This window comes from Pectinophora gossypiella, chromosome 7 (assembly GCF_024362695.1).
Source record: "Pectinophora gossypiella chromosome 7, ilPecGoss1.1, whole genome shotgun sequence".
NCBI lineage: Eukaryota > Metazoa > Arthropoda > Insecta > Lepidoptera > Gelechiidae > Pectinophora > Pectinophora gossypiella.
In genome coordinates, this window is record NC_065410.1 from 11,302,089 (window position 1) to 11,329,220 (window position 27,132).

Consider the following 27,132-nt stretch of genomic DNA (forward strand, 5'->3'; position numbering starts at 1 on the left):
ATAATACTTTGGGTACATGATCTGTCAAAGCTGATTAACGTAAAATGTGAAATCAATTATTTGTACAAATGTGACGGCTTTGCTGAAAATATGCGTCTGCATCGTGCTTAGGGCTCAATAAACTTTACAAAAACCAGACCACGTAATGTATTTCTTGCACACAAACATGTATTATGTGGTCGATAACTTACCCATGGTGAGACATTGTTTGATCGTTCTCCATTATAACACCCATTCTACTCTCACAACCAATAGCTACGCAAGCCATGGTTCATAATGAATAACTATTTCACAGATTGTTTATATAAAAAGTTAAAATAATGTCCCAAAACACCAAAAAACTAACGGCAGGTTTGGTATCCAGCTGACTACCACAACATCTCAAAACGGTAAACACTGACGTTCTAGACAGCGGTGTTTGTCTATGTTTGTTTCTTTTTTCCACAGAGATTGTTGCCATAGGGAAGAAAGAGAGCTGTGATAGTTTGATCGTCACTCTAAAATATTATCCGTCTATTCTATACAAGGTCTTTGAATGTCGTACAGCATGTTGGGCCATGCTGCAAATGTCAACAGCATTTTTGTTTTGCAAAAGCGAGCCATTCGAACGATTTACAAATTGGGACCCAAGACGTCATATAGAAATAAATTTAACGAAATTATCATATTAACTTTTTTTGGCTTCACAATATTATATTATTTTATTTTTATAATATCGTTTTGTTATTGTTAAGTAACTCTGTATGTTTTTTATATATTCACCTGTGTTATTTAAGTTATTTTAGCAAACAATCGATTTTTTTATATTTTAATCTCTCGGAAGAGGTAGAGGTGGTACGAGCCGTAGCCAAGAGTTGTTATTGGTTATTTATTATTATTATTATGTATGTCGTTTTCATATCTCGGGCTTATGGAGTCCCGAACTTTTGGAAGGCGTGCGTAGGGCCGAAGCCAACACGTAGAGGCCCCAGACAATTTAATCTAAATGCGGTGTGACACCAACCCGTGATTATCCCTGTATGCACTATGGGAGTGCACTCAAAGACAATCCCTGGTTCATGTAGAACTATTGCAGATTATGGGAACAAAGGGAACTGCGCTATTGGGTTGGGGTTAGTGGACCAGGATACTGGGGCTATGGGGGACTATGGCGTCTACTTATTATTATTATTACTACTTGTTTCAAAGTCGAAATAAAATCTGTAGAATAATACCGATCCCGTTAACAAGACCCTATCTTTTGAACATTCCACTCCTGTACATTAGGCCACTTGACGTGTCGACATTTGCCAAGTGAAATTCGATTATTTAAAAACAAAACGTAAGTACTAGAGATATTCGTCTCATCTGATACGTTGGATACGTAGTATCTCTTATTAGTCTGTGACTGTGTTGTCATTGCCATAACATAACATAGCGGATCGTGATTGTGGTTGAAGTTGAGTGTGCTGTGCGCACAGACCCTTTGGCACAGACCAAGTAGAGATGCTAGTGTGCGAGAGAGGCGGTTGACATTACCCCCGTCGCCTACAGGTCGAAAACTTTTTCTGTGAGACTGAATCGGCCGTGAGCAAGGACCAAAGTGCTTACGTGCTTTTATAACGGTTTTTAAAATTCATATTTTGTCAAAAACCATATAAAAAAAATCTCAAAAGGTCAGAACGACAACTGAGTCCTAGTCAAGTCAGGTCGTCTAAGTAACATCCACGGGCGAAAGATTTTTGTAAGGATTTCAGTATCGCGCAAGACGAGAGTCGCCGGCCGGTTTGCCGAGTCCGTTGGCCTAGCTCGCCGGACAAAGGGTGGCACGGATGGGTAAGAACCGTGTATGAACAGATAATCTGTAATAATTACCAGAAACTTTATGTAAAAAAATATATCGGTACAACGGAATGTGTTGTCTTTTTGCATATCCACTTAGAACTTACGAACTTATGTTTCTAACTCAAGTATTATTTATCATAATTATGTAACTGTATATTTACAAAAAGATTCTAGAATATTTTGTGAGTTAACGGTAATGATCTATTGGCATAGCATAGAATAAGGTAAGGAAAATACTTTGTCCACAAATGTACGAAGATCCGCCCAACTTGGCCGATTGGCTGCAAAGTCTGTAATTTCTTGCTTGCCTTCCATTTGACGGATAAAAAAAAGAAACAAAACAAAGTTATGGCCAGAAAATTACCATTTTATAAGGGAAACTGTAATGCACGACCATGATAAAGCCCAACCGAGTAATGTACATCCAAATATTCCGTGACCATATGTACACGGATTATCATCGCGTACATTCCGTGGCTGCGAATTAACACCTTGGACAAAAGCGACACAAGGTGATAAAGCCCATCCAAATATTCCGTGTACACTTCCTCCTATTGGCCGATCTCGCTCGTCGCCTATTGGTTAATTGATCAATCTATTATTTGTGGTTGTGCTACGTTTACACGCAGTAGGAATGTACTCTATTAAGATATAGCGAGAGAAACGGTGTCAAACAGGCTTGTTGGTAACCTCGTTTGTTTTTTATTCTATTTTTATACGTTTAAATAAATGTACGAACAAACGAAGAGCCGTTAACTTTTATCACAGTATGTTAGTATATCCTAATAAACAGTTTATAAAAAAAAGTCTGGAGGTTTGAAAGTTGTTTTATCAAAATGTTTGTCAGGACTTAAAGTTTGTGGACAGGAGCCATGCTTACCAGCTGTTCACGTTTACAATAATACATAAACTCAGTCCCGTGCACAATCCTTTGTGGGGTAATTAAATTAGAACCATTTGTTATAAGACAATTTTTGATACAAATCTTAAGTCAGATATGGTTGCCCAATCCGTAAGCCAGGAAAATACCCGAGAAGACAGGCAATTGAAGATATTCTACATTTTTGTATAAATTGACCGGTAGATTAACAAGGATTGGTTATGTAGATAATGGATTGGTTAACAAACCATTCCCTCATACTAGACTCTTTTTGTCAGAAAGAACCCAAAATCATAATTGCCCAGTCCATATGACCCAAAGTCAGGAATAACACAATTTCGCTGGCAACTGAAAATATTCTATAATTATTTTTACAAGACTAATAAGGATTGGTTATGTGATAATAGATTGGTTAATAAACCATCACCCGACATGGGTTAAGTCTTGAAACCTGGCCATATAATATAATACAAAATAAAATGAAAGTCCAGTCATTTCAGTAGGTAATTAAATTTACACATTTGAAACAGTTTATTTTAATATTTTATAATTACTTTTATAAGAGCATATTTATATACACTTCTCATCAAAAAAATCGAAACACTTCCGTTTTCATTGTTTCTGTCCGAATTTAACACAAAAAAGAATTCATACGATGAAAAAAAAATACATAAATGTATAGCTGGCAGTTTGGCCATTACAGTAATAAGCGAAAATTCTAAATTCAAAATTAGAATTTCATTTGTTTATCTTATAAACGAAATGAATCACTGTTTTGAGACAAATGTGTGTTTAGGGTTGGAGTACATTTAGCGTTTAAAAACTAAAAATTGGCGCCTATCCTTAAACTTTTTGTTTTTTATTTCAATACTGTGACTTTGGGACGTCTGAAAAAAGGTTTTTTTCTAAAACGTATGGATACTTCGCCCACAGAAGCCGCCCAAGTTGTGGCATTGCTGGATTCTGGCCTTAGTCAGCGTGTTGTGGCTGCAAGACTGCATCTAAGCCTGTCATCTGTTCATAGAGTCTATAAACGTTATCGGGAGACTGGTTTGTTCACGCGCCGTTCAGGATCTGGCAGGAATCGGGTCACTTCTGAGCGAGATGATCGATTTATTGTAACAACTTCTTTAAGAAATCGACGCCTTAACGCTTTTCAACTGCAGCAGCGGCTTCGTGTTGTACGAAGGGTGGCTGTAAGTGACTCTACAATTAGAAGAAGGTTGAAGGATCGTGGACTGGTACCGCATAAGCCAGTAAATGGGCCGAAATTAACTGCAGACCATCGAAGAGCGCGCCTTAACTTTGCACGTGAGCACCTAAATTGGTCATACCTACAGAACCGCCACCATAGCTGACCTTTTCTTCAATGCAGCATTGTGCATAGCGTTCTCCGTCTCTTCTGTAGACCTTGTTCCTTCCGTCGTTACCATACAGCATAATTTTACACTCATCAGAAAAGAGAACTTTGCTCCACTGTAGGTATGACCAATTTAGGTGCTCACGTGCAAAGTTAAGGCGCGCTCTTCGATGGTCTGCAGTTAATTTCGGCCCATTTGCTGGCTTATGCGGTACCAGTCCACGATCCTTCAACCTTCTTCTAATTGTAGAGTCACTTACAGCCACCCTTCGTACAACACGAAGCCGCTGCTGCAGTTGAAAAGCGTAAAGGCGTCGATTTCTTAAAGAAGTTGTTACAATAAATCGATCATCTCGCTCAGAAGTGACCCGATTCCTGCCAGATCCTGAACGGCGCGTGAACAAACCAGTCTCCCGATAACGTTTATAGACTCTATGAACAGATGACAGGCTTAGATGCAGTCTTGCAGCCACAACACGCTGACTAAGGCCAGAATCCAGCAATGCCACAACTTGGGCGGCTTCTGTGGGCGAAGTATCCATACGTTTTAGAAAAAAAACCTTTTTTCAGACGTCCCAAAGTCACAGTATTGAAATAAAAAACAAAAAGTTTAAGGATAGGCGCCAATTTTTAGTTTTTAAACGCTAAATGTACTCCAACCCTAAACACACATTTGTCTCAAAACAGTGATTCATTTCGTTTATAAGATAAACAAATGAAATTCTAATTTTGAATTTAGAATTTTCGCTTATTACTGTAATGGCCAAACTGCCAGCTATACATTTATGTATTTTTTTTCATCGTATGAATTCTTTTTTGTGTTAAATTCGGACAGAAACAATGAAAACGGAAGTGTTTCGATTTTTTTGATGAGAAGTGTATTTATACCACAGACCAAGTAGAGATGCTACGCACTAGACGGTAATGTTCCATAGTAAAAAAATTGCTCTGTGGAAACTGCTCTTATAGAACATGACAGCTCTTTTTTTAAATTGAATTATATGCCTTGGAAGTTAGTAGCTTTGGTTGGTAGCAATTTTAGCCTTTTTCAGCCTAAATCGCCTCCCCTTTTCACCCTATAAAATTTATTTATTATCAATTGGAAGGGGAATTTGAATATGATGAGTAGTGCTATTTATTATTTTATTTTAGGCAATTATTTTGATGTTGTTTCACTTTCCATATTTATCTACAGATAGAACACAAAAAAAATAATTCCCTCAACAGAATGGACTAGGTATGGGTGTGGCGTTGTAGGATGTTTATTTGTTTCTGTCGATTTAGAGCTGTTGTGAGGTTATTATTATTTTTTTACTTTCTGTTTCTTATTTCAGATGCACCCATTTACTCCATTCCTCGACGCCCTAGATAAAGAAAGCGGGTGATTGTCACGAAAAAAATCTGACATCAATTTGTGCAAGAATGTACTCTGATTACATGAGATCCAAAAAAACAATCCATTAAAAAATAAAATAATAAATAGCACTACTCATCATGTTCAAATTCCCCTTCCAATTGAAAATAAATAAATTTTATAGGGTGAAAAGGGGAGGCGATTTAGGCTGAAAAAGGCTAAAATTGCTACAAAGCTACTATTTTTTTATTTTGGTTTTCCCCGAAGGGTAAGGCAAAGGGAACTATGCCCATACAGCCATGTCAAATTGAAAAATAGATTAATGAAATGATGAAAGGTGATGATGATGAAACCTAAGCCCCCACCCTCGAAGTAGACTCCTACTCCGAACCCCAAACGAATTAACTCAAAAGTCCGCATAAACTTTCGAGTTATGAAGCGGCTTCCTGCCACGAAGCGAAAATAGGCAGATACACTTTGTTTATTGAATACTCCGATATAATAACACTCGCGAATGTCTTCCGACTAACTTAATGCGATCATTAACCACAAAACACCATTTCGTATTAATTATTTAGATTATTCAATGAAGAAAGCAACTGTCCCGTTCCCGTTTCCCGCCAAAAAGTCCCAAGGCAAAAAAAAAGGACTTCCAAGGCAAATCAATTTAAAAAAAGAGCTGTCATGTTCTATAAGTGCAATTTCAACAGAGGTTTTTTTTAATGGAACATTTCCGCCTGATGCGTAGCATCCTAGCATCTCTACTTGGTCTGTGCATTTACCATAATCTACCTGAGGATTCTGTTCCCATCCGTGTAATGTACATCCAAATAATTGGAAGCCAAGATGGCGGCCACCTATTCTATCAGCCAATCAGGGGTCAGTATCATAGACACAAAACTCCATTGCTATGCGTCGTTTTAATTAGTTAACCGTGTAGCTACATTAGGCAATTTTTTATTATCATAATGTTAGACAAGGACAAAATATAGGCCCAATAGTGCCCTCAGCTTTATTTGTTGAAACCGACCACATTATATGGCTTTTTGGCGGGAACGGAAACGGTACGGCTGCTTTCTTCATTGAATAATCTAAATAATTAATACGAAATGGTGTTTAATGGTCGCATTAAGTTAGTCGGAAAACATTGGCGATAGTTTTATTATATCTGAATATTTAATAAACGAAGTGTACCTACCTATTTTCGCTTCGTTCCAACAAGCCGCTTCATTACTTATTAATTCGTTTCTTTAATTCGGACTTTTTTTTTGTTTCTTTAATTAGTTTATGCGGACTTTTGAGTTAATTCGTTTGGGGTTCGGAGTAGGAGTCTACTCCGAGGGTGGGGGCTTAGGTTTCATCATTATCACCTTTCATCTTTACATTAATCATCAAGAAAAAAAATACGTAAGACATGGCTGTATGGGCATAGTTCCCTTTGCCTTACCCTTTGGGGAAAACCAAAACAAATAACAATTAACAATAACTTCAACCCAAATTCTGTCGCATCTATAATAAAATACAGTTCCCTTTGCCTTACCCTTCGGGGAAAACAAAAACAAAAAAAAAAAAAAAATATAATAAAATACAATAATTAACTTAATTTTATTGAATAAAAAGCCCAAAACTGATAAATTCCTCACAAAGTAAACGGTCAAGAGATGTTGAGACAATCTAAACTTGTAACATAAAGAGGAATTTATTTATATATCCACTACTATTACTTTGAGATTATTTTGTTGAATACGAAATGAGTTGAGAGCATTTAGGTATGTAATGAGTATTATTATAATATAATGTTACAAGATAAGTGACATTTTCAAAATTAGCTCATATAGGTACTATACTAACCCTTTTTAGTAAATAGAAGAAACTACTGAACCATGTTGGCTATTTAAAAAGCCAGTTACTTAACTTGATAACGACATTTCAAATATGTGATGCAGATAATGTTATTCAAATTAACAATCTCTTTTCAGTTCTGACGATCAAGAAGGAATATCACACAGGATTCATCATCATGCAAATGTTGAGGTTATGCTGCTCTACATCATACGTACTAAAGAAATAAATAAAAAGAATTAACGAAAATAAAATAAGTGTGAGAGTAGAATCCGTGACGCCAACTAAAGTAATACATGAACAGTGTCTTCACCTATAATTAATAAATAATGTACTAGTGGAAATGAGACGTTGGTTTTTATAATTGGAAGTGGAATTTTATAATTATTTTCGATTCATCATCATCATCAGCCCATTAACGTTCCCACTGCTGGAGCACGGGCCTTCCCTACAGAGTGATAGGGAGATCGGGCAATAAACCATCACGCGGGCCCAGTGCAGATTGATGGTTATTATCAACTGCTAATGCAGCCGGGACCAATGGCTTAACATGCCTTCCGAAGCACAGAGGAGCTCGAGATGAAAACTTTTTTTTTTGTGGTTCGATTATGTTGAATAAATTAATCTTTAATCTCAAACATCTTTTTTAAATACTCTCCCAGTAATAATTTTTGGGTAGTGACAAGAATTGAGAAAAGTATACTGCAATATATTATAATAGTTTAAACATATCAAAAGAATGAATGAATATCAACAGAGTTTTTAAACAAATGCCAAAAGTAAGCAGGCAAGTACATCAAACCATCTAAATCAGTGATCATATATGTTTGAGAAAGTTAAACAAATGTATCATAATAGAAAGTGGAATTCCATTGTCTCCGCTCACCTCAGTGGAAAGTTTAGCATTCAATTATTACTATCAATTATGGTTAGCCACACCTTTTTAAAGTAATATTATTGTCGCTATGCCCTCTCCCTAAATTAGAAAGAAAGAAAGAAACGTTTATTATAAAGGGACACCACAGTAACAAATATAAAATAAATAACAAATATATAATATAAAAACTAATAGCTAACATAATTAGCACTCCTAATTTGGTGAATATAAATCTATTTAAAAGAAAAATAATAGTAACTAGTACAAGCTTATAGTTATGTATAATTTATACCTCTTCGAGAGCATAGCAGAACAGATTAAGCAGATTAATACTGTGCTACTGCTAGTTTCATGGGACGGCACATGAAGTACAAAAATAAAGATATTTAATATTCAACATAATATAGGAAGTTATTTACTATATTTATTTTTAGTGTACAAACTACAAACAACCTGGGATAGATATTTGGAAATAGGTTACGCCGGTGAGGATATGGTTTGGACATGGTGATTTAAAACTGTCGGGATAGAATGGCACATGAAGTACAGAATACAGATACTTATTTTATTTTATTTATTTATAGATCACTTACAGCTATGTACATTATAACATTTAGTTAGAACATAATTAAACAAAGTAAAACAGTACTTATGTGTAGTGTAAGCCTATTACTTATATTAGATATACTATGCGAAATTGTTTGATTAAAAGGTACAAAAAAACCACCATATGCTCTGTATGCTAAAACAATAATTATAATATTTCAATATATAAATAAATATGTTTATTTTAGTGTTTGAGCATAATCGCACAGTCTATGAGAATATAATTCACTATGTGTTATTAGGTACTTGGAGTCATACTTCCAAGTATTGCAAGTATTGGATTGGAAACAAATTTACGAGTAGTTGGCATAGGATGGCACATAAGTACAGAATAGACAGGTTTTGACTTGATATAGGAATTTATTTGAAATAAATGACATATACACACAATTAAAATTGACCACATGATCAAATTATTCAAATAATAATATTAAGGAATGAAAAATAATGTTAAGTGTTCAATGTAATTATGAGCCACCAATAACAAAAAAGATGTCTGTGACATGGATCCCTAATATTCTCTCAGGTATGTAAGTACATTAAATATGAATGCAAATCTGTCTACCTATGAGTTATATATATAACAGCCTCCTTGGTCTAATGGTTCTCTAACCATAGCTCACAATCTGGAGATCCGGGTCTGATACCCAATGGGGACATAGTCAAAATCACTTTGAGGCTGTCAAGGTCCTTTGTATGGATAGGAAATTGCAGGCTTGAATCATCCAATTGTCTAAAGAAGTCAGATGATTCTGTGCTTCAGAAGGCACATCAAGCAGTTATTCCCGGGCTATTTAGGCCAAACACCGTCACTAATCTGCAGTCGAGCAGCATATAGTATGCTTCGTACCCCCTCCAGTTGATTTAAGGGATGCCTATGCCCAGCAGTGGGACATAATAAATAGGCTATTTATGTTTGTTTCTTATTAGAATAATTATCTAAGCATTATACTTGTTTTAGATGGTGACGAATAAAAAAAGAAGAACCCAGGAGTATAAAAAATACTTACATACATACCTACCATTGTGGTGCTGTACATACATACATAGTCACACCACCATACCAGGATGGACTGAGCCAAGCACTACCAAGAAGACCAACTGCAGCCTCTTGTGATGGACATAATGACCAGAGTGGTGACAGATAAGCAACCCATCACAAATATAAATATTTCTTTTTTCTGTGCAAGTTTTGATGTTATAAATAAAATACAATCAAAAAGTATTTGTAAAAAGTATGTTTTATTACTAGTTTAGTAGGGAACAGAAATAAAATAAATAAACAAATTTATTTTGTGTTTCTTCTACATCTGTGAGGTTTATTTGGGAACATTCACCAGTTTTTTCAGTTAAGGCCCTTGTTATCCTCCCATTGTTATGTAATCTGCTCGTTGTCACTCACAACTCCCAAATCTGAAGAGAAAACAAATATTAAAAATGCTGTATACACTTCCATCTCTCTAAACTTTAATAAATCAAGACAACATGCAGTCAGTTTTTTAAGATAGATACCAGTCCGTTACCTACATACATACATAAACAGCCTATATACATCCCACTGCTGGGCACAGGCCTCCCCTCAATCAACCAGAGGGGGTATGGAGCATACTCCACCATGCTGCTCCAAAAAAGAAAAACACCGTAAAAACACCTCCACCAACCCGCATTGGAGTCCATTACCTAGCCCATTATAATACTGAAGAAGATCCCTTCCTTAGTTACTATTCTTCTTCTATCATGTGAGTTATGAGATGGATTACCAACCTCATCAACCCTGGTGTCTGGGTTATTATTGAGCCGCCAAGGGTCCGCCTAGTAAGTAGTAACCAAGACCAACAGCTTAACATGCCTTCTGAAGCACTGATCATCTTACATTTGGACAATCAGGTGTTCAGCCTGTAATGTCCTAGCAAAACAAGGAATACAAAGCAAATTTTTCTCCACCAGGATTCGAACCCGGGACCTCTGGATTGTGAGCACAACGTTCAACTACTAGACCACGGAGGCCGTTATGTGTTTAGTTACTATGACTGGCATGATAAACGGTTTCATACATAACAGGCAAATTCACAAAGAGAGTCTTGACTCCGTTACTAATTACTTAAGTACCTACATAGGCATTTCATTAGATAAGTAAGCTACGTCAAGGGCCTTTAGTCTTGGACACCCGAATAGTCACAGCAGCAGGTTGATGAGGTTGGTCATTGATCTTACAAACCACATTAGAGAAAAAAACAGGATTAGCCGTTCCTCATATCTGGCCGTCCTAGGCCTGAGCCTAATCAGCCGTAAAGGAAATCCACTTACAACGAGCAACACTCACTTAAATATATTTTTAACTAGGAATATGCTTACATGTTGCCATTGCTCCAAGATGCATCAAAATTCTTCCATACTATTATATTATATATAGCTACAAACCCACTGACTGACTCACTCACTGACATAATTGTTCTCCCAGAAGGAGCGTCGGGGGGTCAAAATGATGTATGGGGGGTGTGATCGGGACCTCCCGGTGAGTATGGGAAAAATCCCAAATCTTGGAAAACTGCTCCGCATCAGGGAGACACCCTACAGTCTGGCGAAACTATCGCACCTAGAAAGATTCTTTTTTCACAAAACCTTCTTAAATCTTGGTCAAATTTTATTGTCGGTGAAAAAAAATCAAAATGGCGGAAAAACAAGATGGCCGCCATACAAAATTTCGTTTTTCCAGAAAATGTCTCGGGGGTAAAATCTGTGTATGGGGTTGTAATCGGAACGACTGGTTGAGTATGAAAATATTTCTCGATCTTCGAAAACTGCTCCGCATCAGGGCGGCACCCTACGGCCTGGCGAAACTATCGCACATGGAACGATTCTTTTTTCACAAAACTTATTTAAATCTTGGTCAAATTCTATCGTGAGTGAAAAAAAATCAAAATGGCGGAAAAACAAGATGGCCGCCATACAAAATTTTCGTTTTTCCCGAAAATGCCTCGGGGGTAAAAATGATCTATGAGGAATGTGATCGAAACATCATGTTGAGTATGGAAATACTTTTCGATCTTCAAAAGCTGCTCCGCATCAGAGAGACACCCTACAGCCTGGCGAAACTATCGCACCTGGAACTTTTTTGTTTTCGCGCAGCCTATTAAAGTCTTGGTCAAATTTTATCGCCAGTGAAAAAAAAAACAAAATGGCCGAAAAACAAGATGGCCGCCATACAAATTTTTGTTTTTCCAGAAAATGTCTCAGAGGTAAAAATTATGTATTGGGGTGTGATCGGAACGTCATCTTGGAAAACTGCTCCGCATCAGGGGTCACCCTACGGCCTGGCAAAACTATAGCACCTAGAACTTTTTTGATTTCACGACACCTATTTAAATCTTGGTCAAATTGTATTGTGGGTGAAAAAAAAAAACAAAATGGCGGAAAAACAAGATGGCCGCCATACATAATTTTGTTTTTCTAGAAAATTCCTCAAGGTCAAAAAATATGTATAGGGGTGTGATCGGAACGTCATCTTGGAAAACTGCTCCGCATCAGGGAGACACCCCACGGCCTGGCAAAACTATAGCACCTAGAACTTTTTTGATTTCACGAGATCTATTTTAGTCTTGGTCAAATTCTATCGCGGTAAAAAAATGGCGGGAAAACAAGACACGCGAGCAGCTTGCTGCGAGCGAACCACGCGACATCTAGTTATTATCTAGTTATTATATTATATAAAGCTACAAACCCACTGACTGACTGACTGACTGACTGACTGACTCACTGACTCACTGACAGGGTTGTTCTCCCAGAAGGAGCGCCGGGGGGTAAAAATGATGTATGGGAGATGTGATCACGATCTTCCGATGAGTAGGGGAAAACTTCCAGATCTTGGAAAACTGCTCCGCATCAGGGAGACACCCTACAGTCTGGCGCAACTATTATATCTGTATCAATTTTTTTTTCGCAAAACCTATTTAAATCTTGGTCAAATTTTATTGCCGGTGAAAAAAAATCAAAATGGCGGAAAAACAAGATGGCCGCCATACAAAAATTTGTTTTCCCAGAAAATGTCTCGGAGGTAAAAATGATGTATGGGAAATGTGATCAAAACGTCAAGCTGAGTATAGAAATTATGCTTGATCTTGAAAAACTGCTCCGCATCAGGGAGACACCCTATGGCCTGGCTAAACTATCAAACATAGAACATTTTTTTTTCCACTAAACCTACTTAATTCTTGGTCAAATTCAATCGCTGGTGATAAAAAATCAAAATGGCGGAAAAACAAGATGGCCGCCATACATATTTTTCGTTTTTCCCGGATAATGCCTCGGGGGTAAAAACTGTGTATGGGGATATCATCGGAACGTCGACTTCAATATAGAATAACTTCTAGATCTTTGAAATCTGCTCCGCATCAGAGAGACACCCTACGGCCTGGCGAAACTATCGCACCTAGGACTTTTTTGTTTTCACGATACCTATTTAAATCCTGGTCAAATTTTATCGCCGTTGAAAAAAAAAACAAAATGGCGGAAAAACAAGATGGCCGCCATACAAAATTTTCGTTTTTCTCGAAAATGCCTCGGGGTGAATATGATGTAAGAGGGATGAGATCAAAATGTCATATTGAGTATGGAAATACTTCCCGACCTTCAAAAACTGCTCCGCATCAGGGCGGCACCCTACGGCCTGGAAAAACTATCGCTCCTGGAACGATTCTTTTTTCACCAAACCTAATAAAATCTTGGTCAAATTTTATCGCCGGTGAAAAAAAAAACAAAATGGCCGAAAAACAAGATGGCCGCCATAAAAATTTTTGTTTGTCCAGAAAGTGTCTGGGGTGTAAAAACGATGTATAGGGGTGTTATCGGAACGTCATCTTGGAAAACTGCTCCGCATCAGGGAGACACCCTACGGCCTGCCGAAACTATCGCACCTGGAACGATTCTTTTTTCACGAAACCTATTTAATTCCTGGTCAAATTCAATCACCGGTGAAAAAAAAAACAAAATGGCGGAAAAACAAGATGGCCGCCATACAAAATTTTGTTTTTCTAGAAAATTTCTCAAGGTCAAAAAATACGTATAGGGGTGTGATCGGAACGTCATCTTGGAAAACTGCTCCGCATCAGGGAGACACCCTACGGCCTGGCAAAACTATAGCACCTAGAACTTTTTTGATTTCACGAGACATATTTAAGTCTTGGTCAAATTCTATCGCGGTAAAAAAATGGCGGGAAAACAAGACACGCGAGCAGCTTGCTGCGAGCGAACCACGCGACATCTAGTTATATTATATATAGCTACAAACCCACTGACTGACTGACTCACTCACTGACATAATTGTTCTCCCAGAAGGAGCGTCGGGGGGTCAAAATGATGTATGGGGGGTGTGATCGGGACCTCCCGGTGAGTATGGGAAAAATCCTAAATCTTGGAAAACTGCTCCGCATCAGGGAGACACCCTACAGTCTGGCGCAACTATTATACCTGGATCAATTTTTTTTTCGCAAAATCTATTTAAATCTTGGTCAAATTCTATTGTGGGTGAAAAAAAATCAAAATGGCGGAAAAACAAGATGGCCGCCATACAAAATTTTGTTTTTCCAGAAAATGTCTCGGAGGTAAAAACTGTGTATGGGGTTGTAATCGGAACGTCTTGTTGAGTATAAAAATACTTCATAATCTTGAAAAACTGCTCCGCATCAGGGAGACACCCTACGGCCTGGCAAAACTATCGCACCTGGAACTTTTCTGTTTTCACGAAACCTATTTAATTCTTGGTCACATTCTATCGTAGTTGAAAAAAAATCAAAATGGCGGAAAAACAAGATGGCCGCCATAAAAAATTTTCGTTTTTCTCGAAAATGCCTCGGGGTGAATGTGATGTAAGAGGGATGAGATCAAAATGTCATATTGAGTATGAAAATACTTCCCGACCTTCAAAAACTGCTCCGCATCAGGGCGGCACCCTACGGCCTGGGAAAACTATCGCACCTGGAACGATTCTTTTTTCACCAAACCTAATAAAATCTTGGTCAAATTTTTATAGCCTGTGAAAAAAAAACAAAATGGCGGAGAAACAAGATGGCCGCCATACAAAATTTTGTTTTTCTAGAAAATTCCTCAAGGTCCAAAAATATGTAGAGGGGTGTGATCGGAACGTCATCTTGGAAAACTGCTCCGCATCAGGAAAACACCCTACGGCCTGGCAAAACTATAGCACCTAGAACTTTATTGATTTCACGAGACCTATTCAGGTCTTGGTCAAATTCTATCGCGGTAAAAAAATGGCGGGAAAACAAGACACGCGAGCAGCTTGCTGCGAGCGAACCACGCGACATCTAGTTGTTTTATAAACATTAAAAGAGTTCATCCTCTTATTGATTTTCTTTATAATTATGTCATCCCACTTAAGGTTTCTGTCAAGTATTGCCTGAAAATTAGTAAAAAATCTGATTAATACAAGTAACTCAGATTAATATGATGTCTACAAGTTCTTTTATGACATATTTTTTCGATCACTCACCTCTTCATCACTAAATTTGTAGTGCAACTGCTCAGGAGGAAATCTAATACAATCACTCCTGTCTTCAAAACTTCGTGCTCACCTCATGCCGGACTTTCTCTACTTGGTAATTTAAGGCTTTTTACGTGTACGAATGAGTCCATATTAAAAGAGCTCAAGATCACGACGCGGCTCTCCTCAATATGCCGGAATCGTGCCCTAAGCTTCTTCGGACATATTATGCGGTCTCCGAAGCACAGTCTGGAGAAGCAGATCATCTTTGGGCAAATAGATGGCAAACGTGCGCGAGGAAGGGCGCCTACGAGGTGATCTGACATCGTGAAGAAGACGATGGGCGGCAGCATACAGAGGGCGGTGCACGCAGCATATAGTCGTACCAAGTGGAAAACCATAACCTGTGGTCGCGATCCTCACTTCTACATATATCTTAATATATAGGATAGTTGTCTATCGATCGGCAACACTAATCGAAATTCTCGCAACCAAGGACCAAGTATTTCAATGATTCTAATACTTGGTCTTTGGTGCTGGTTTTCCCTTCGGGGGTTGGAAGGTCAGACAGGCGGTACCTTTTTTTTAAATTAGAACTGTTAAATTTCAAGTTAGGGATATTAATTTAATATTATTATTTTGATAAATCATCTACCCAACGGATAGGCCTATCGATAACACGTTTTTTGCGATACTATTGATAAGCAACGATAGCATCGATACTAAAAAAAAAACTGTTAAATGAGTGGATGGGATTTTTTTTACAATACTATCGGAATTAAGGACCCTATCGATCGTACAAAACTATCGATAGTTCGATCGAAAACTATCGATAGGGCACTATCGCGGCAACACTACTATACACCATATTATTAAATTATTATGCGAGTAGAATAAAAGGAAAATTCTGTACCGTCGGCAAAGACCTTGTATAGAATATACAAGGTCTTTGACCGTCGGTGAAAAGTAATACAAGTCCAAAATTCAAGTTTTGAGAAAATCGAGTTTAAAGTTAAAAACATTCTAGCTCGCGACTTATAAGGAATAATGGAACAGAAGTTAGATGTGTCGATAGGTGATGATGGAAGGTTTCTTTTCTAATATTTAGAACCTAAACAGAAATGGTAGAGGATCAAAATAAATTACATGTATCAGTTGACACCAACTTTTATACTGTGTAAATTGATACAAGTCTAGTTATACCTTTTTACACACATAACTATACAAAAGTCATCGTTGATATATCATATTTCAATTAATAATTTTACAGTCTTATTCTACAAAAAACAAAATGTCTTGGAAGAAAGTTTATTTCATAAAGTTGTAGAAAGGCAAAATTCTATTTATTTTCTTTAAAAAGTAAAGAAACGTAACTTATATCAATTGACACAAACGATAAAGTATAACGAATTTGTGTCAAGTGGTTTAACATGACTTATTTTTTCGGTTTTATTGTGTAAAATGATACATGTTTTTACGAATTTCTAGTAATAAATACATATAAAGATGGTACACGTATATATAGTGTAAGGTGGCGATAATAAGATATTTTTGTTATGAAAACTCTCAAAACTCATAAATAACCAGTCAAAACCACCACTGCTGCTCACTACAAACACATTTTGTCCACTACACTACGCCCCTAATCAAAACCACTTTTGGTTCATTTTTGCAGTCAAAATCTTACAAATTCAATTATGATAATATTTCCACTCCTAACAAATGAAGGTAAGAGGAATCATATTAAGACTGGTCATTAGGAATGTTTCGGGCTAGCCTGGCAGTATGGCCTGAAGATAAAGGTGATGTACCTACGTACTTTTAAACCAAAATCACACAAACCGGTAAGTGTTACTTCTTTCCTGCTGAAACTATTTAAAAGATCACAACTCATTCCACAATCAAAATCCCCTAAGGTAAAGTAACATTCTATATTTCGAATTATCAAAATTCCCGGTCTAATGGGAGCCCGCAACATTGACAAAACGATAAACGGAGTCGAATCAATGTCGACGATAAGAATAGGTAGTGAAAATGAAGATCATTGGTTCACCTCCAAACCTATAGGTTACACAGGGCTATCCTCAGGGTAGGTTAGGGTAGGGGTCTGTTATGGTTAAGCTAAATGAGCTCGTTTCCGCAAAACTCTACACGTAAGCACACGTGGGGGACTTTCCGCGTATCCTCGCATATGGACCACTATTGTGTAGTGGGCAAACTTTCCACTATATCATCATCATCCTCCTGCCCTTATCTCACTCTAGGTGGGGTCGACACAACATGTATGGGCAAATGTCTCATCTTCTATCGTGTGGATTGTGAGGTGAATTACCAACCCCATCAACCCTGGTGTCAGGGTTATAACTGAGCCGCCATAGGCCCCTGACTTGACTCAATGAATACTCGAATGTCTCATAATATGTAATGTTATTTTAATGGGCTCAGTTTTCCGCATAAACGCAAGTGGTCCATTATGCGTGCTTTTATTGACTATGTAAGCCTACTAACTCCTTTCAGAAGCTCAAATACCTCCTGGGATTTTTACAAACTTTGTGACCTGGCTTAATTAAGGGGTTGTGCCCGTGGTGTTGCCAATTATTTATTCTAATCTAATCTATCCTACAAGATCCCACTGCTGTGCAAAGGCCTCCCCTTCCTCTTTCCATTTTTCACAGTCCTGTGCATAATTCTCTCTTATGTAATCAAAATACAGAAAAAAATATTACTGGTGGTGCTCAAGAGTTCAGAGTAGTTATTCCGTTTATAAAAATGAGGTAGCTCGACAAATTTACACCATTCAACGTGTTTGAGAAACTGGTAATCTTCTCTTGAGAAGATGTGGCAGATCCCGATGCTGCCGATGCCGAGCTGGATCCATCCATCCATGATGGATGCAATCGAACTTGTATGTATCATCCATGATGGATGGATGGATGGAAAAGTATGTACGATCATCTACGGCTGTGTAGGTTCAAAAATACCACTACCGGCGCTTGCATCAAAGATCTAACCAGCGTGTATTGAATGGCTTGCATATTAATTGGAGCTCGATAATATTTGGAGCCATTATTTCACGACTACAACCTCCTTAGCAATGAAGGCAGCGTTCAATCTGCCACCGCTTAACCTGCATGTAATCAAGAAAACTATGTAAAACAGCTATGCTTCGAGCTAAGGGAAGGAGACTAACGACAGTTATGACAAATCTCAAATACCTCTTGACTAACCCTACCATGGTGATAACGACGCCATGATCAGGACCCACAACTTATTGAGGTACTGTAATTAAGTACTACAAGGTGGCTATAGCAGAAAGAGAAAAAACACGGTTTGGTCTGAAGTACTAACTTAACCTATATACCCATTCGCAATGCGGATCAGATATGGTTTGCTGTGGCTCTAGACAAAATGTCTTCCCATAGACAGGTTTATGCGGAGGTCACCCTAGGATACACACTGGTGGCGCATGGAATCGAACTTGTATGTATCATTATACACGACACGTTATTGATATCCAAGATCGTATTTTCTGAAATATTTTGATATACACTTCTCATCAAAAAAATCGAAACACTTCCGTTTTCATTGTTTCTGTCCGAATTTAACACAAAAAAGAATTCATACGATGAAAAAAAATACATAAATGTATAGCTGGCAGTTTGGCCATTACAGTAATAAGCGAAAATTCTAAATTCAAAATTAGAATTTCATTTGTTTATCTTATAAACGAAATGAATCACTGTTTTGAGACAAATGTGTGTTTAGGGTTGGAGTACATTTAGCGTTTAAAAACTAAAAATTGGCGCCTATCCTTAAACTTTTTGTTTTTTATTTCAATACTGTGACTTTGGGACGTCTGAAAAAGGTTTTTTTTCTAAAACGTATGGATACTTCGCCCACAGAAGCCGCCCAAGTTGTGGCATTGCTGGATTCTGGCCTTAGTCAGCGTGTTGTGGCTGCAAGACTGCATCTAAGCCTGTCATCTGTTCATAGAGTCTATAAACGTTATCGGGAGACTGGTTTGTTCACGCGCCGTTCAGGATCTGTCAGGAATCGGGTCACTTCTGAGCGAGATGATCGATTTATTGTAACAACTTCTTTAAGAAATCGACGCCTTAACGCTTTTCAACTGCAGCAGCGGCTTCGTGTTGTACGAAGGGTGGCTGTAAGTGACTCTACAATTAGAAGAAGGTTGAAGGATCGTGGACTGGTACCGCATAAGCCAGCAAATGGGCCGAAATTAACTGCAGACCATCGAAGAGCGCGCCTTAACTTTGCACGTGAGCACCTAAATTGGTCATACCTACAGAACCGCCACCATAGCTGACCTTTTCTTCAATGCAGCATTGTGCATAGCGTTCTCCGTCTCTTCTGTAGACCTTGTTCCTTCCGTCGTTACCATACAGCATAATTTTACACTCATCAGAAAAGAGAACTTTGCTCCACTGTAGGTATGACCAATTTAGGTGCTCACGTGCAAAGTTAAGGCGCGCTCTTCGATGGTCTGCAGTTAATTTCGGCCCATTTGCTGGCTTATGCGGTACCAGTCCACGATCCTTCAACCTTCTTCTAATTGTAGAGTCATTTACAGCCACCCTTCGTACAACACGAAGCCGCTGCTGCAGTTGAAAAGCGTTAAGGCGTCGATTTCTTAAAGAAGTTGTTACAATAAATCGATCATCTCGCTCAGAAGTGACCCGATTCCTGCCAGATCCTGAACGGCGCGTGAACAAACCAGTCTTCCGATAACGTTTATAGACTCTATGAACAGATGACAGGCTTAGATGCAGTCTTGCAGCCACAACACGCTGACTAAGGCCAGAATCCAGCAATGCCACAACTTGGGCGGCTTCTGTGGGCGAAGTATCCATACGTTTTAGAAAAAAAACCTTTTTCAGACGTCCCAAAGTCACAGTATTGAAATAAAAAACAAAAAGTTTAAGGATAGGCGCCAATTTTTAGTTTTTAAACGCTAAATGTACTCCAACCCTAAACACACATTTGTCTCAAAACAGTGATTCATTTCGTTTATAAGATAAACAAATGAAATTCTAATTTTGAATTTAGAATTTTCGCTTATTACTGTAATGGCCAAACTGCCAGCTATACATTTATGTATTTTTTTTCATCGTATGAATTCTTTTTTGTGTTAAATTCGGACAGAAACAATGAAAACGGAAGTGTTTCGATTTTTTTGATGAGAAGTGTATATTAATTTATATTACTTTTCACGAAAAAACAAATTTGGTGTTTGATGTTACAACTAAAATTATATCATTAAACACGGACCGTGAGAATTCAAGGATTGCGTGTATTTTAATATAATTATGTTGAGTTGCATTTACTTACACCAAAATATTTAATGAAAATCTTCATTTCACTTTAATACAAGTTAAGATGAATTATGTTACACGTGTTATAACAGCATGAATCCTTCACAAACAGTACTTATATCACTGAACACAAAAATTATCACCGTATTTATAATAGCTACAGTTACGAGAATTAGACAGAAAGAAAGAGATTTTTTTGAACATGAAGTGTGTGCTAATAACTCAAAAGTGATACAACTCGAGTTGTATTACTTTTCACCGACGGTACAGAATTCTGATATCTTCTTCTATCGTACGATTGGGAGCCCCGGGTTCAAAACCCAAAAAAACACTTTGCGATCCCTAGTTTGGTTAGGACATTACAGGCTGATCACCTGATTGTCCGAAAGTAAGATGATCCGTGACTCGGAAAGCACGTTAAGCCGTTAGTCCTGGTTGGTTACTATTTACTGATGTAAGTGATTAATTGTTACAGGAGCCATGTCAGGGTTTTTGGCGGCTCAATCGTAACCCTGACACCATTATTGATGAGGCTGGTAGGTATTTCACTTCACAAATCACACGATAAGAAGATTAAATAAAATGATAGGCAAATAAGTTAATTAGTCAAAAGTTTGTTTGATAGTTTTCGTTTCAACTGTTGGTTTTTTATTTTATTTTAATGATGTGATAAATTTGCAATGCAATGTTTAAATTTTCAAAAATGCTGTATAATTAATTAAATGTTCGCTTTTGAAAAAACCCACACAGATGATTTAGATTAAATAGCAAATAGACAAATTATTATTGAACACTTAACATTATTTTTCATTCCTTAATATTATTATTTGAATAATTTGATCATGTGGTCAATTTTAATTGTGTGTATATGTCATTTATTTCAAATAAATTCCTATATCAAGTCAAAACCTGTCTATTCTGTACTTATGTGCCATCCTATGCCAACTACTCGTAAATTTGTTTCCAATCCAATACTTGCAATACTTGGAAGTATGACTCCAAGTACCTAATAACACATAGTGAATTATATTCTCATAGACTGTGCGATTATGCTCAAACACTAAAATAAACATATTTATTTATATATTGAAATATTATAATTATTGTTTTAGCATACAGAGCATATGGTGGTTTTTTTGTACCTTTTAATCAAACAATTTCGCATAGTATATCTAATATAAGTAATAGGCTTACACTACACATAAGTTCTGTTTTACTTTGTTTAATTATGTTCTAACTAAATGTTATAATGTACATAGCTGTAAGTGATCTATAAATAAATAAAATAAAATAAGTACCTGTATTCTGTACTTCATGTGCCATTCTATCCCGACAGTTTTAAATCACCATGTCCAAACCATATCCTCACCGGCGTAACCTATTTCCAAATATCTATCCCAGGTTGTTTGTAGTTTGTACACTAAAAATAAATATAGTAAATAACTTCCTATATTATGTTGAATATTAAATATCTTTATTTTTGTACTTCATGTGCCGTCCCATGAAACTAGCAGTAGCACAGTATTAATCTGCTTAATCTGTTCTGCTATGCTCTCGAAGAGGTATAAATTATACATAACTATAAGCTTGTACTAGTTACTATTATTTTTCTTTTAAATAGATTTATATTCACCAAATTAGGAGTGCTAATTATGTTAGCTATTAGTTTTTATATTATATATTTGTTATTTATTTTATATTTGTTACTGTGGTGTCCCTTTATAATAAACGTTTCTTTCTTTCTTTCTAATTTAGGGAGAGGGCATAGCGACAATAATATTACTTTAAAAAGGTGTGGCTAACCATAATTGATAGTAATAATTGAATGCTAAACTTTCCACTGAGGTGAGCGGAGACAATGGAATTCCACTTTCTATTATGATACATTTGTTTAACTTTCTCAAACATATATGATCACTGATTTAGATGGTTTGATGTACTTGCCTGCTTACTTTTGGCATTTGTTTAAAAACTCTGTTGATATTCATTCATTCTTTTGATATGTTTAAACTATTATAATATATTGCAGTATACTTTTCTCAATTCTTGTCACTACCCAAAAATTATTACTGGGAGAGTATTTAAAAAAGATGTTTGAGATTAAAGATTAATTTATTCAACATAATCGAACCACAAAAAAAAAAGTTTTCATCTCGAGCTCCTCTGTGCTTCGGAAGGCATGTTAAGCCATTGGTCCCGGCTGCATTAGCAGTTGATAATAACCATCAATCTGCACTGGGCCCGCGTGATGGTTTATTGCCCGATCTCCCTATCACTCTGTAGGGAAGGCCCGTGCTCCAGCAGTGGGAACGTTAATGGGCTGATGATGATGATGAATCGAAAATAATTATAAAATTCCACTTCCAATTATAAAAACCAACGTCTCATTTCCACTAGTACATTATTTATTAATTATAGGTGAAGACACTGTTCATGTATTACTTTAGTTGGCGTCACGGATTCTACTCTCACACTTATTTTATTTTCGTTAATTCTTTTTATTTATTTCTTTAGTACGTATGATGTAGAGCAGCATAACCTCAACATTTGCATGATGATGAATCCTGTGTGATATTCCTTCTTGATCGTCAGAACTGAAAAGAGATTGTTAATTTGAATAACATTATCTGCATCACATATTTGAAATGTCGTTATCAAGTTAAGTAACTGGCTTTTTAAATAGCCAACATGGTTCAGTAGTTTCTTCTATTTACTAAAAAGGGTTAGTATAGTACCTATATGAGCTAATTTTGAAAATGTCACTTATCTTGTAACATTATATTATAATAATACTCATTACATACCTAAATGCTCTCAACTCATTTCGTATTCAACAAAATAATCTCAAAGTAATAGTAGTGGATATATAAATAAATTCCTCTTTATGTTACAAGTTTAGATTGTCTCAACATCTCTTGACCGTTTACTTTGTGAGGAATTTATCAGTTTTGGGCTTTTTATTCAATAAAATTAAGTTAATTATTGTATTTTATTATAGATGCGACAGAATTTGGGTTGAAGTTATTGTTAATTGTTATTTGTTTTGGTTTTCCCCAAAGGGTAAGGCAAAGGGAACTATGCCCATACAGCCATGTCTTACGTATTTTTTTTCTTGATGATTAATGTAAAGATGAAAGGTGATAATGATGAAACCTAAGCCCCCACCCTCGGAGTAGACTCCTACTCCGAACCCCAAACGAATTAACTCAAAAGTCCGCATAAACTAATTAAAGAAACAAAAAAAAGTCCGAATTAAAGAAACGAATTAATAAGTAATGAAGCGGCTTGTTGGAACGAAGCGAAAATAGGTAGGTACACTTCGTTTATTAAATATTCAGATATAATAAAACTATCGCCAATGTTTTCCGACTAACTTAATGCGACCATTAAACACCATTTCGTATTAATTATTTAGATTATTCAATGAAGAAAGCAGCCGTACCGTTTCCGTTCCCGCCAAAAAGCCATATAATGTGGTCGGTTTCAACAAATAAAGCTGAGGGCACTATTGGGCCTATATTTTGTCCTTGTCTAACATTATGATAATAAAAAATTGCCTAATGTAGCTACACGGTTAACTAATTAAAACGACGCATAGCAATGGAGTTTTGTGTCTATGATACTGACCCCTGATTGGCTGATAGAATAGGTGGCCGCCATCTTGGCTTCCAATTATTTGGATGTACATTACACGGATGGGCAATCCGTGTACGGACTGATAATTCGCAGCCAATATTTCCCGACCATGGATTGTACACGCACGTATTCCGTGTACATTGTTATGTACACGGATTATCAGGTCGTACATTACGTGGATGTACATTAACCGGACTCATTTTATAATAGGTACATATCTCTAACTGGTCTGTATTTTACCGAGATTTTCCTAAAATAAAAAACAGTAATTCGTTATAAGCCGCGCCAATAAAGAAACGAATCGAAAATGGCGTCTAAGTACTTGCAAAGACAGATGGTAGGGTCAGCAATACTAGGGTTTAGTTCCCGGGAAATTTCGAAAAAATAGATATTTTTCAATTTTATTAAAAATATTTTTTAAGCAAGATTAATATTCCGGGATCGAAAACCCATTAGTTTCAAGCTTGTTAAGAGATACATAAGTATGTAGAATACATAGGTGTAAATATAAAACAATGCTTTGAGCGAAACATTATTATTTATTTATCAAAATAGACAAATTAATTTTGAGACGTTGATGGCTTTTCACCGGTTTTAGTAGACGTTGATGTCCCTTCACCGGGGTCATCGTAATCAATCTCTTCAATCCCAGACATCTCACTGTCCCTTTCTTCCGCCGAAGTATCAGTTTCACTTGATGAATCGTCGCTGCTATCCATACCCACTCGTATAATGAAATCATCTATTTCCGTTTCATTCGTAACGTCACGTGTCCAGTACATTTCTTCTACTCTTTTAATATGGTTGATTTGTTTTTTCCAGTCTTCAGCTGTTATTGATGAGATGGCATCTTTTGTTAGTTGTTCAATTTTGTTTTCATGCTGTTCCACATTTTTGTCAGCAACCCTTTGTTTTAACAAATTCCAGATATGCTCAATCGGGTTCAAATCACAGTTATATGGGGGCAATCTTAGGACTTCGTGTCCGTGTGATTTTAATAATTCATCCACTACATACTTTTTCTCTGGCATTTGTTTCTTTAACTCTGTTAGGAGCTCTGCTTTTGTCCATTCCTCTCTGTAGGTTATATTATGTTCCTTCATAAATTTTTTTACATCATCTTTTCGAGTAGCCGTTGTTGGTGCTTTGTCCAATTGCATCGAATGATACGAAGCATTGTCTAGTACTAGAATACATGATGGAGGCAGATTTGGAATTAATTTTTCATTCAAATATTTTAGAAAATTTTGGCCATCCATTTCGTCGTGGTAGTCACCTGTTTTACATTTCGCTTTAAAAACCAGGCCAGCACCACTCACGAAACCATTTTCACTTCCTGCGTGAACTATTACCCATCTTTGGCCAGGGCTGTCATTTTTTCGAATACCCTTATCCCTCGAACTTTGCCAGCATTTGCTTACTGTATAGTGGGCGTGAATCCATGTTTCATCCATATATATCACAGGTTTTTTATCGGGTCCTAATGCATCATTTTCTCTAATGCGTCGCAAATAGCGGGCTCGCCAAGCTTTAATATTGTCTTTTTCTATAAGAATCGATCTGTTTTGACGGCATTTTTTGAACCGATAGCCAAGTTTATTTTTTAAAATCCGCCTCAAAGTTGTTTTAGATCCTTTGAAATTTAAGTCTTTTTTTGCGGATGCCAATATTTTATTTAACGTGGGTACTTCTTTACGCACATCGTAAATAGAATTAACAATATTTCCGATGGCACAGATATCAAAATTGTCAATGGGGACTCTAGTATTATGTAGACCACGTCTCCCTTTGCTGGGTGTCCGAATTCTTGTCTTCTTCTCCTCAGCAAGTTGACCTTAAAAAACAAAAATAATTCTCAGCATTAATAAAAACATTGAACATTGCAGTTATCATCGGATATTAGCCGTAAATATCGAGAATATCTAAGAAGTACCTATTTATAAGCATATTTTATTCCTTATTTTTATAAAAGAAACAATTTGTATTATACATACTTATAAATCTTATTATAAGATTAAAACTTAATTTTCGTTTCCAAAAGAAAAATTTAGTTCAAAAATGGAATGAAAATATTTCCCATTAGTTGTTTTTTACAGAAGATAGCCTATATGGGCTATGAGCTTTTGCATGCTAACAGCTGGGCGAAAATAACTTAAAAAGAAAAACAAAGAACTAGCGATAAACTAGAACTCCGCGCCACAAAAGAAGTCCCGTGGATGAGGTCGTTGCACGTCAAAGGCGGCCATCTTGAGACACGAAAAAGAACTCTATTGCAAAGAAATAAGAAAAGTCAAATTTAGTTCCACAATATGCCGCGGGACTTCTTTCGTTTCAATCTAGGCAACATGGTCTTATTTTATGAATTAGGTATGATCTTAGCCTGCTCCACACTAACTGGACGAATTTAAAAAAAAAAATAACATCAATCGTGTAATATTGAGGTTATTTTATTATTTCTCGTAAATTATAGATTTCTTCACAAAAACTATTTAATGTCTATACTTGTGTACAAAATCATGCCGCGGGTTACTAATGACATACCCTTGTTAAATACGAAAAATATATTACATACCTTCTTTTTTTATTTTCACAATAGTGCTAACAGATAAACCCGTGGCCATGGCGGCGCGAGCGTTTGCGTATTGAAACGGATGATACCGTTCCAAATTTTTTTCTTCTTGGAAGTATTTGATGACGTTATAAACAATATCACGTGCATCACTTCGAAGAACCTTGCCTCGTTTTCCAGAAGTCGTCATAATGACCACGTATCAACACGGCACTTAAAAAGTTGGGTTAGGAATTTGGAAACAAACAGCGTCGTGAGCGTCGTAGCAGCGGAAGAGCAAAACCAGACCAGACTGATTCATTTTTTTTTTGTATACGGTACGCCCGTGTGTGAGTAAAGACAGCAATAGCGTGCG

At 36.8% G+C, this 27,132-nt stretch overlaps 1 protein-coding gene and 5 long non-coding RNA genes across 6 annotated transcripts in view; 2 read left to right on the top strand and 4 right to left on the bottom strand.

Moving 5' to 3' along the window:
- The first annotated feature begins 6,992 nt into the window (after positions 1 to 6,992).
- LOC126368524 (uncharacterized) lies at positions 6,993 to 8,586 on the top strand. Its single transcript, XR_007566589.1, has 3 exons — positions 6,993 to 7,187; positions 7,398 to 8,039; positions 8,572 to 8,586. It is a non-coding gene; the product is annotated as an uncharacterized LOC126368524 (long non-coding RNA).
- A 620-nt stretch (positions 8,587 to 9,206) lies between these two features.
- Positions 9,207 to 10,030, top strand: LOC126368535 (uncharacterized). Its single transcript, XR_007566599.1, has 2 exons — positions 9,207 to 9,269; positions 9,705 to 10,030. It is a non-coding gene; the product is annotated as an uncharacterized LOC126368535 (long non-coding RNA).
- On the bottom strand, positions 9,967 to 11,143 carry LOC126368532 (uncharacterized). Its single transcript, XR_007566596.1, has 2 exons — positions 11,099 to 11,143; positions 9,967 to 10,156 (listed from the first exon to the last, which is right to left on the bottom strand). It is a non-coding gene; the product is annotated as an uncharacterized LOC126368532 (long non-coding RNA).
- A 7,636-nt stretch (positions 11,144 to 18,779) lies between these two features.
- The window catches only part of LOC126368536 (uncharacterized), a 56,927-nt gene continuing 48,574 nt past the window's right edge, over positions 18,780 to 27,132 (bottom strand). The window contains exon 2 of the long non-coding RNA XR_007566600.1: positions 18,780 to 19,567. This is a non-coding gene — a long non-coding RNA (uncharacterized LOC126368536). The remainder of the gene's footprint in view (positions 19,568 to 27,132) is intronic.
- LOC126368523 (uncharacterized) lies at positions 21,978 to 23,596 on the bottom strand. The gene is made up of 3 exons (XR_007566588.1): positions 23,377 to 23,596; positions 22,525 to 23,166; positions 21,978 to 21,992 (listed from the first exon to the last, which is right to left on the bottom strand). It is a non-coding gene; the product is annotated as an uncharacterized LOC126368523 (long non-coding RNA).
- Positions 24,728 to 27,125, bottom strand: LOC126368429 (uncharacterized). The gene is made up of 2 exons (XM_050012427.1): positions 26,781 to 27,125; positions 24,728 to 26,042 (listed from the first exon to the last, which is right to left on the bottom strand). Exons 1-2 carry the CDS (start codon positions 26,965 to 26,967, stop codon positions 24,769 to 24,771), a joined length of 1,461 nt encoding a protein of 486 aa, XP_049868384.1. The 5' UTR covers positions 26,968 to 27,125; the 3' UTR covers positions 24,728 to 24,768.

What these genes read in the sequence shown, in the direction of transcription:
- LOC126368429 (XM_050012427.1), bottom strand. Translation starts at nt 26,967, where the DNA reads ATGACGACTTCTGGAAAACGAGGCAAGGTTCTTCGAAGTGATGCACGT. An exon ending in TGTGAAAATAAAAAAAGAAG is followed by an intron (nt 26,043 to 26,780) that starts GTATGTAATATA and finishes TTGTTTTTTAAG; the next exon opens with GTCAACTTGCTGAGGAGAAG.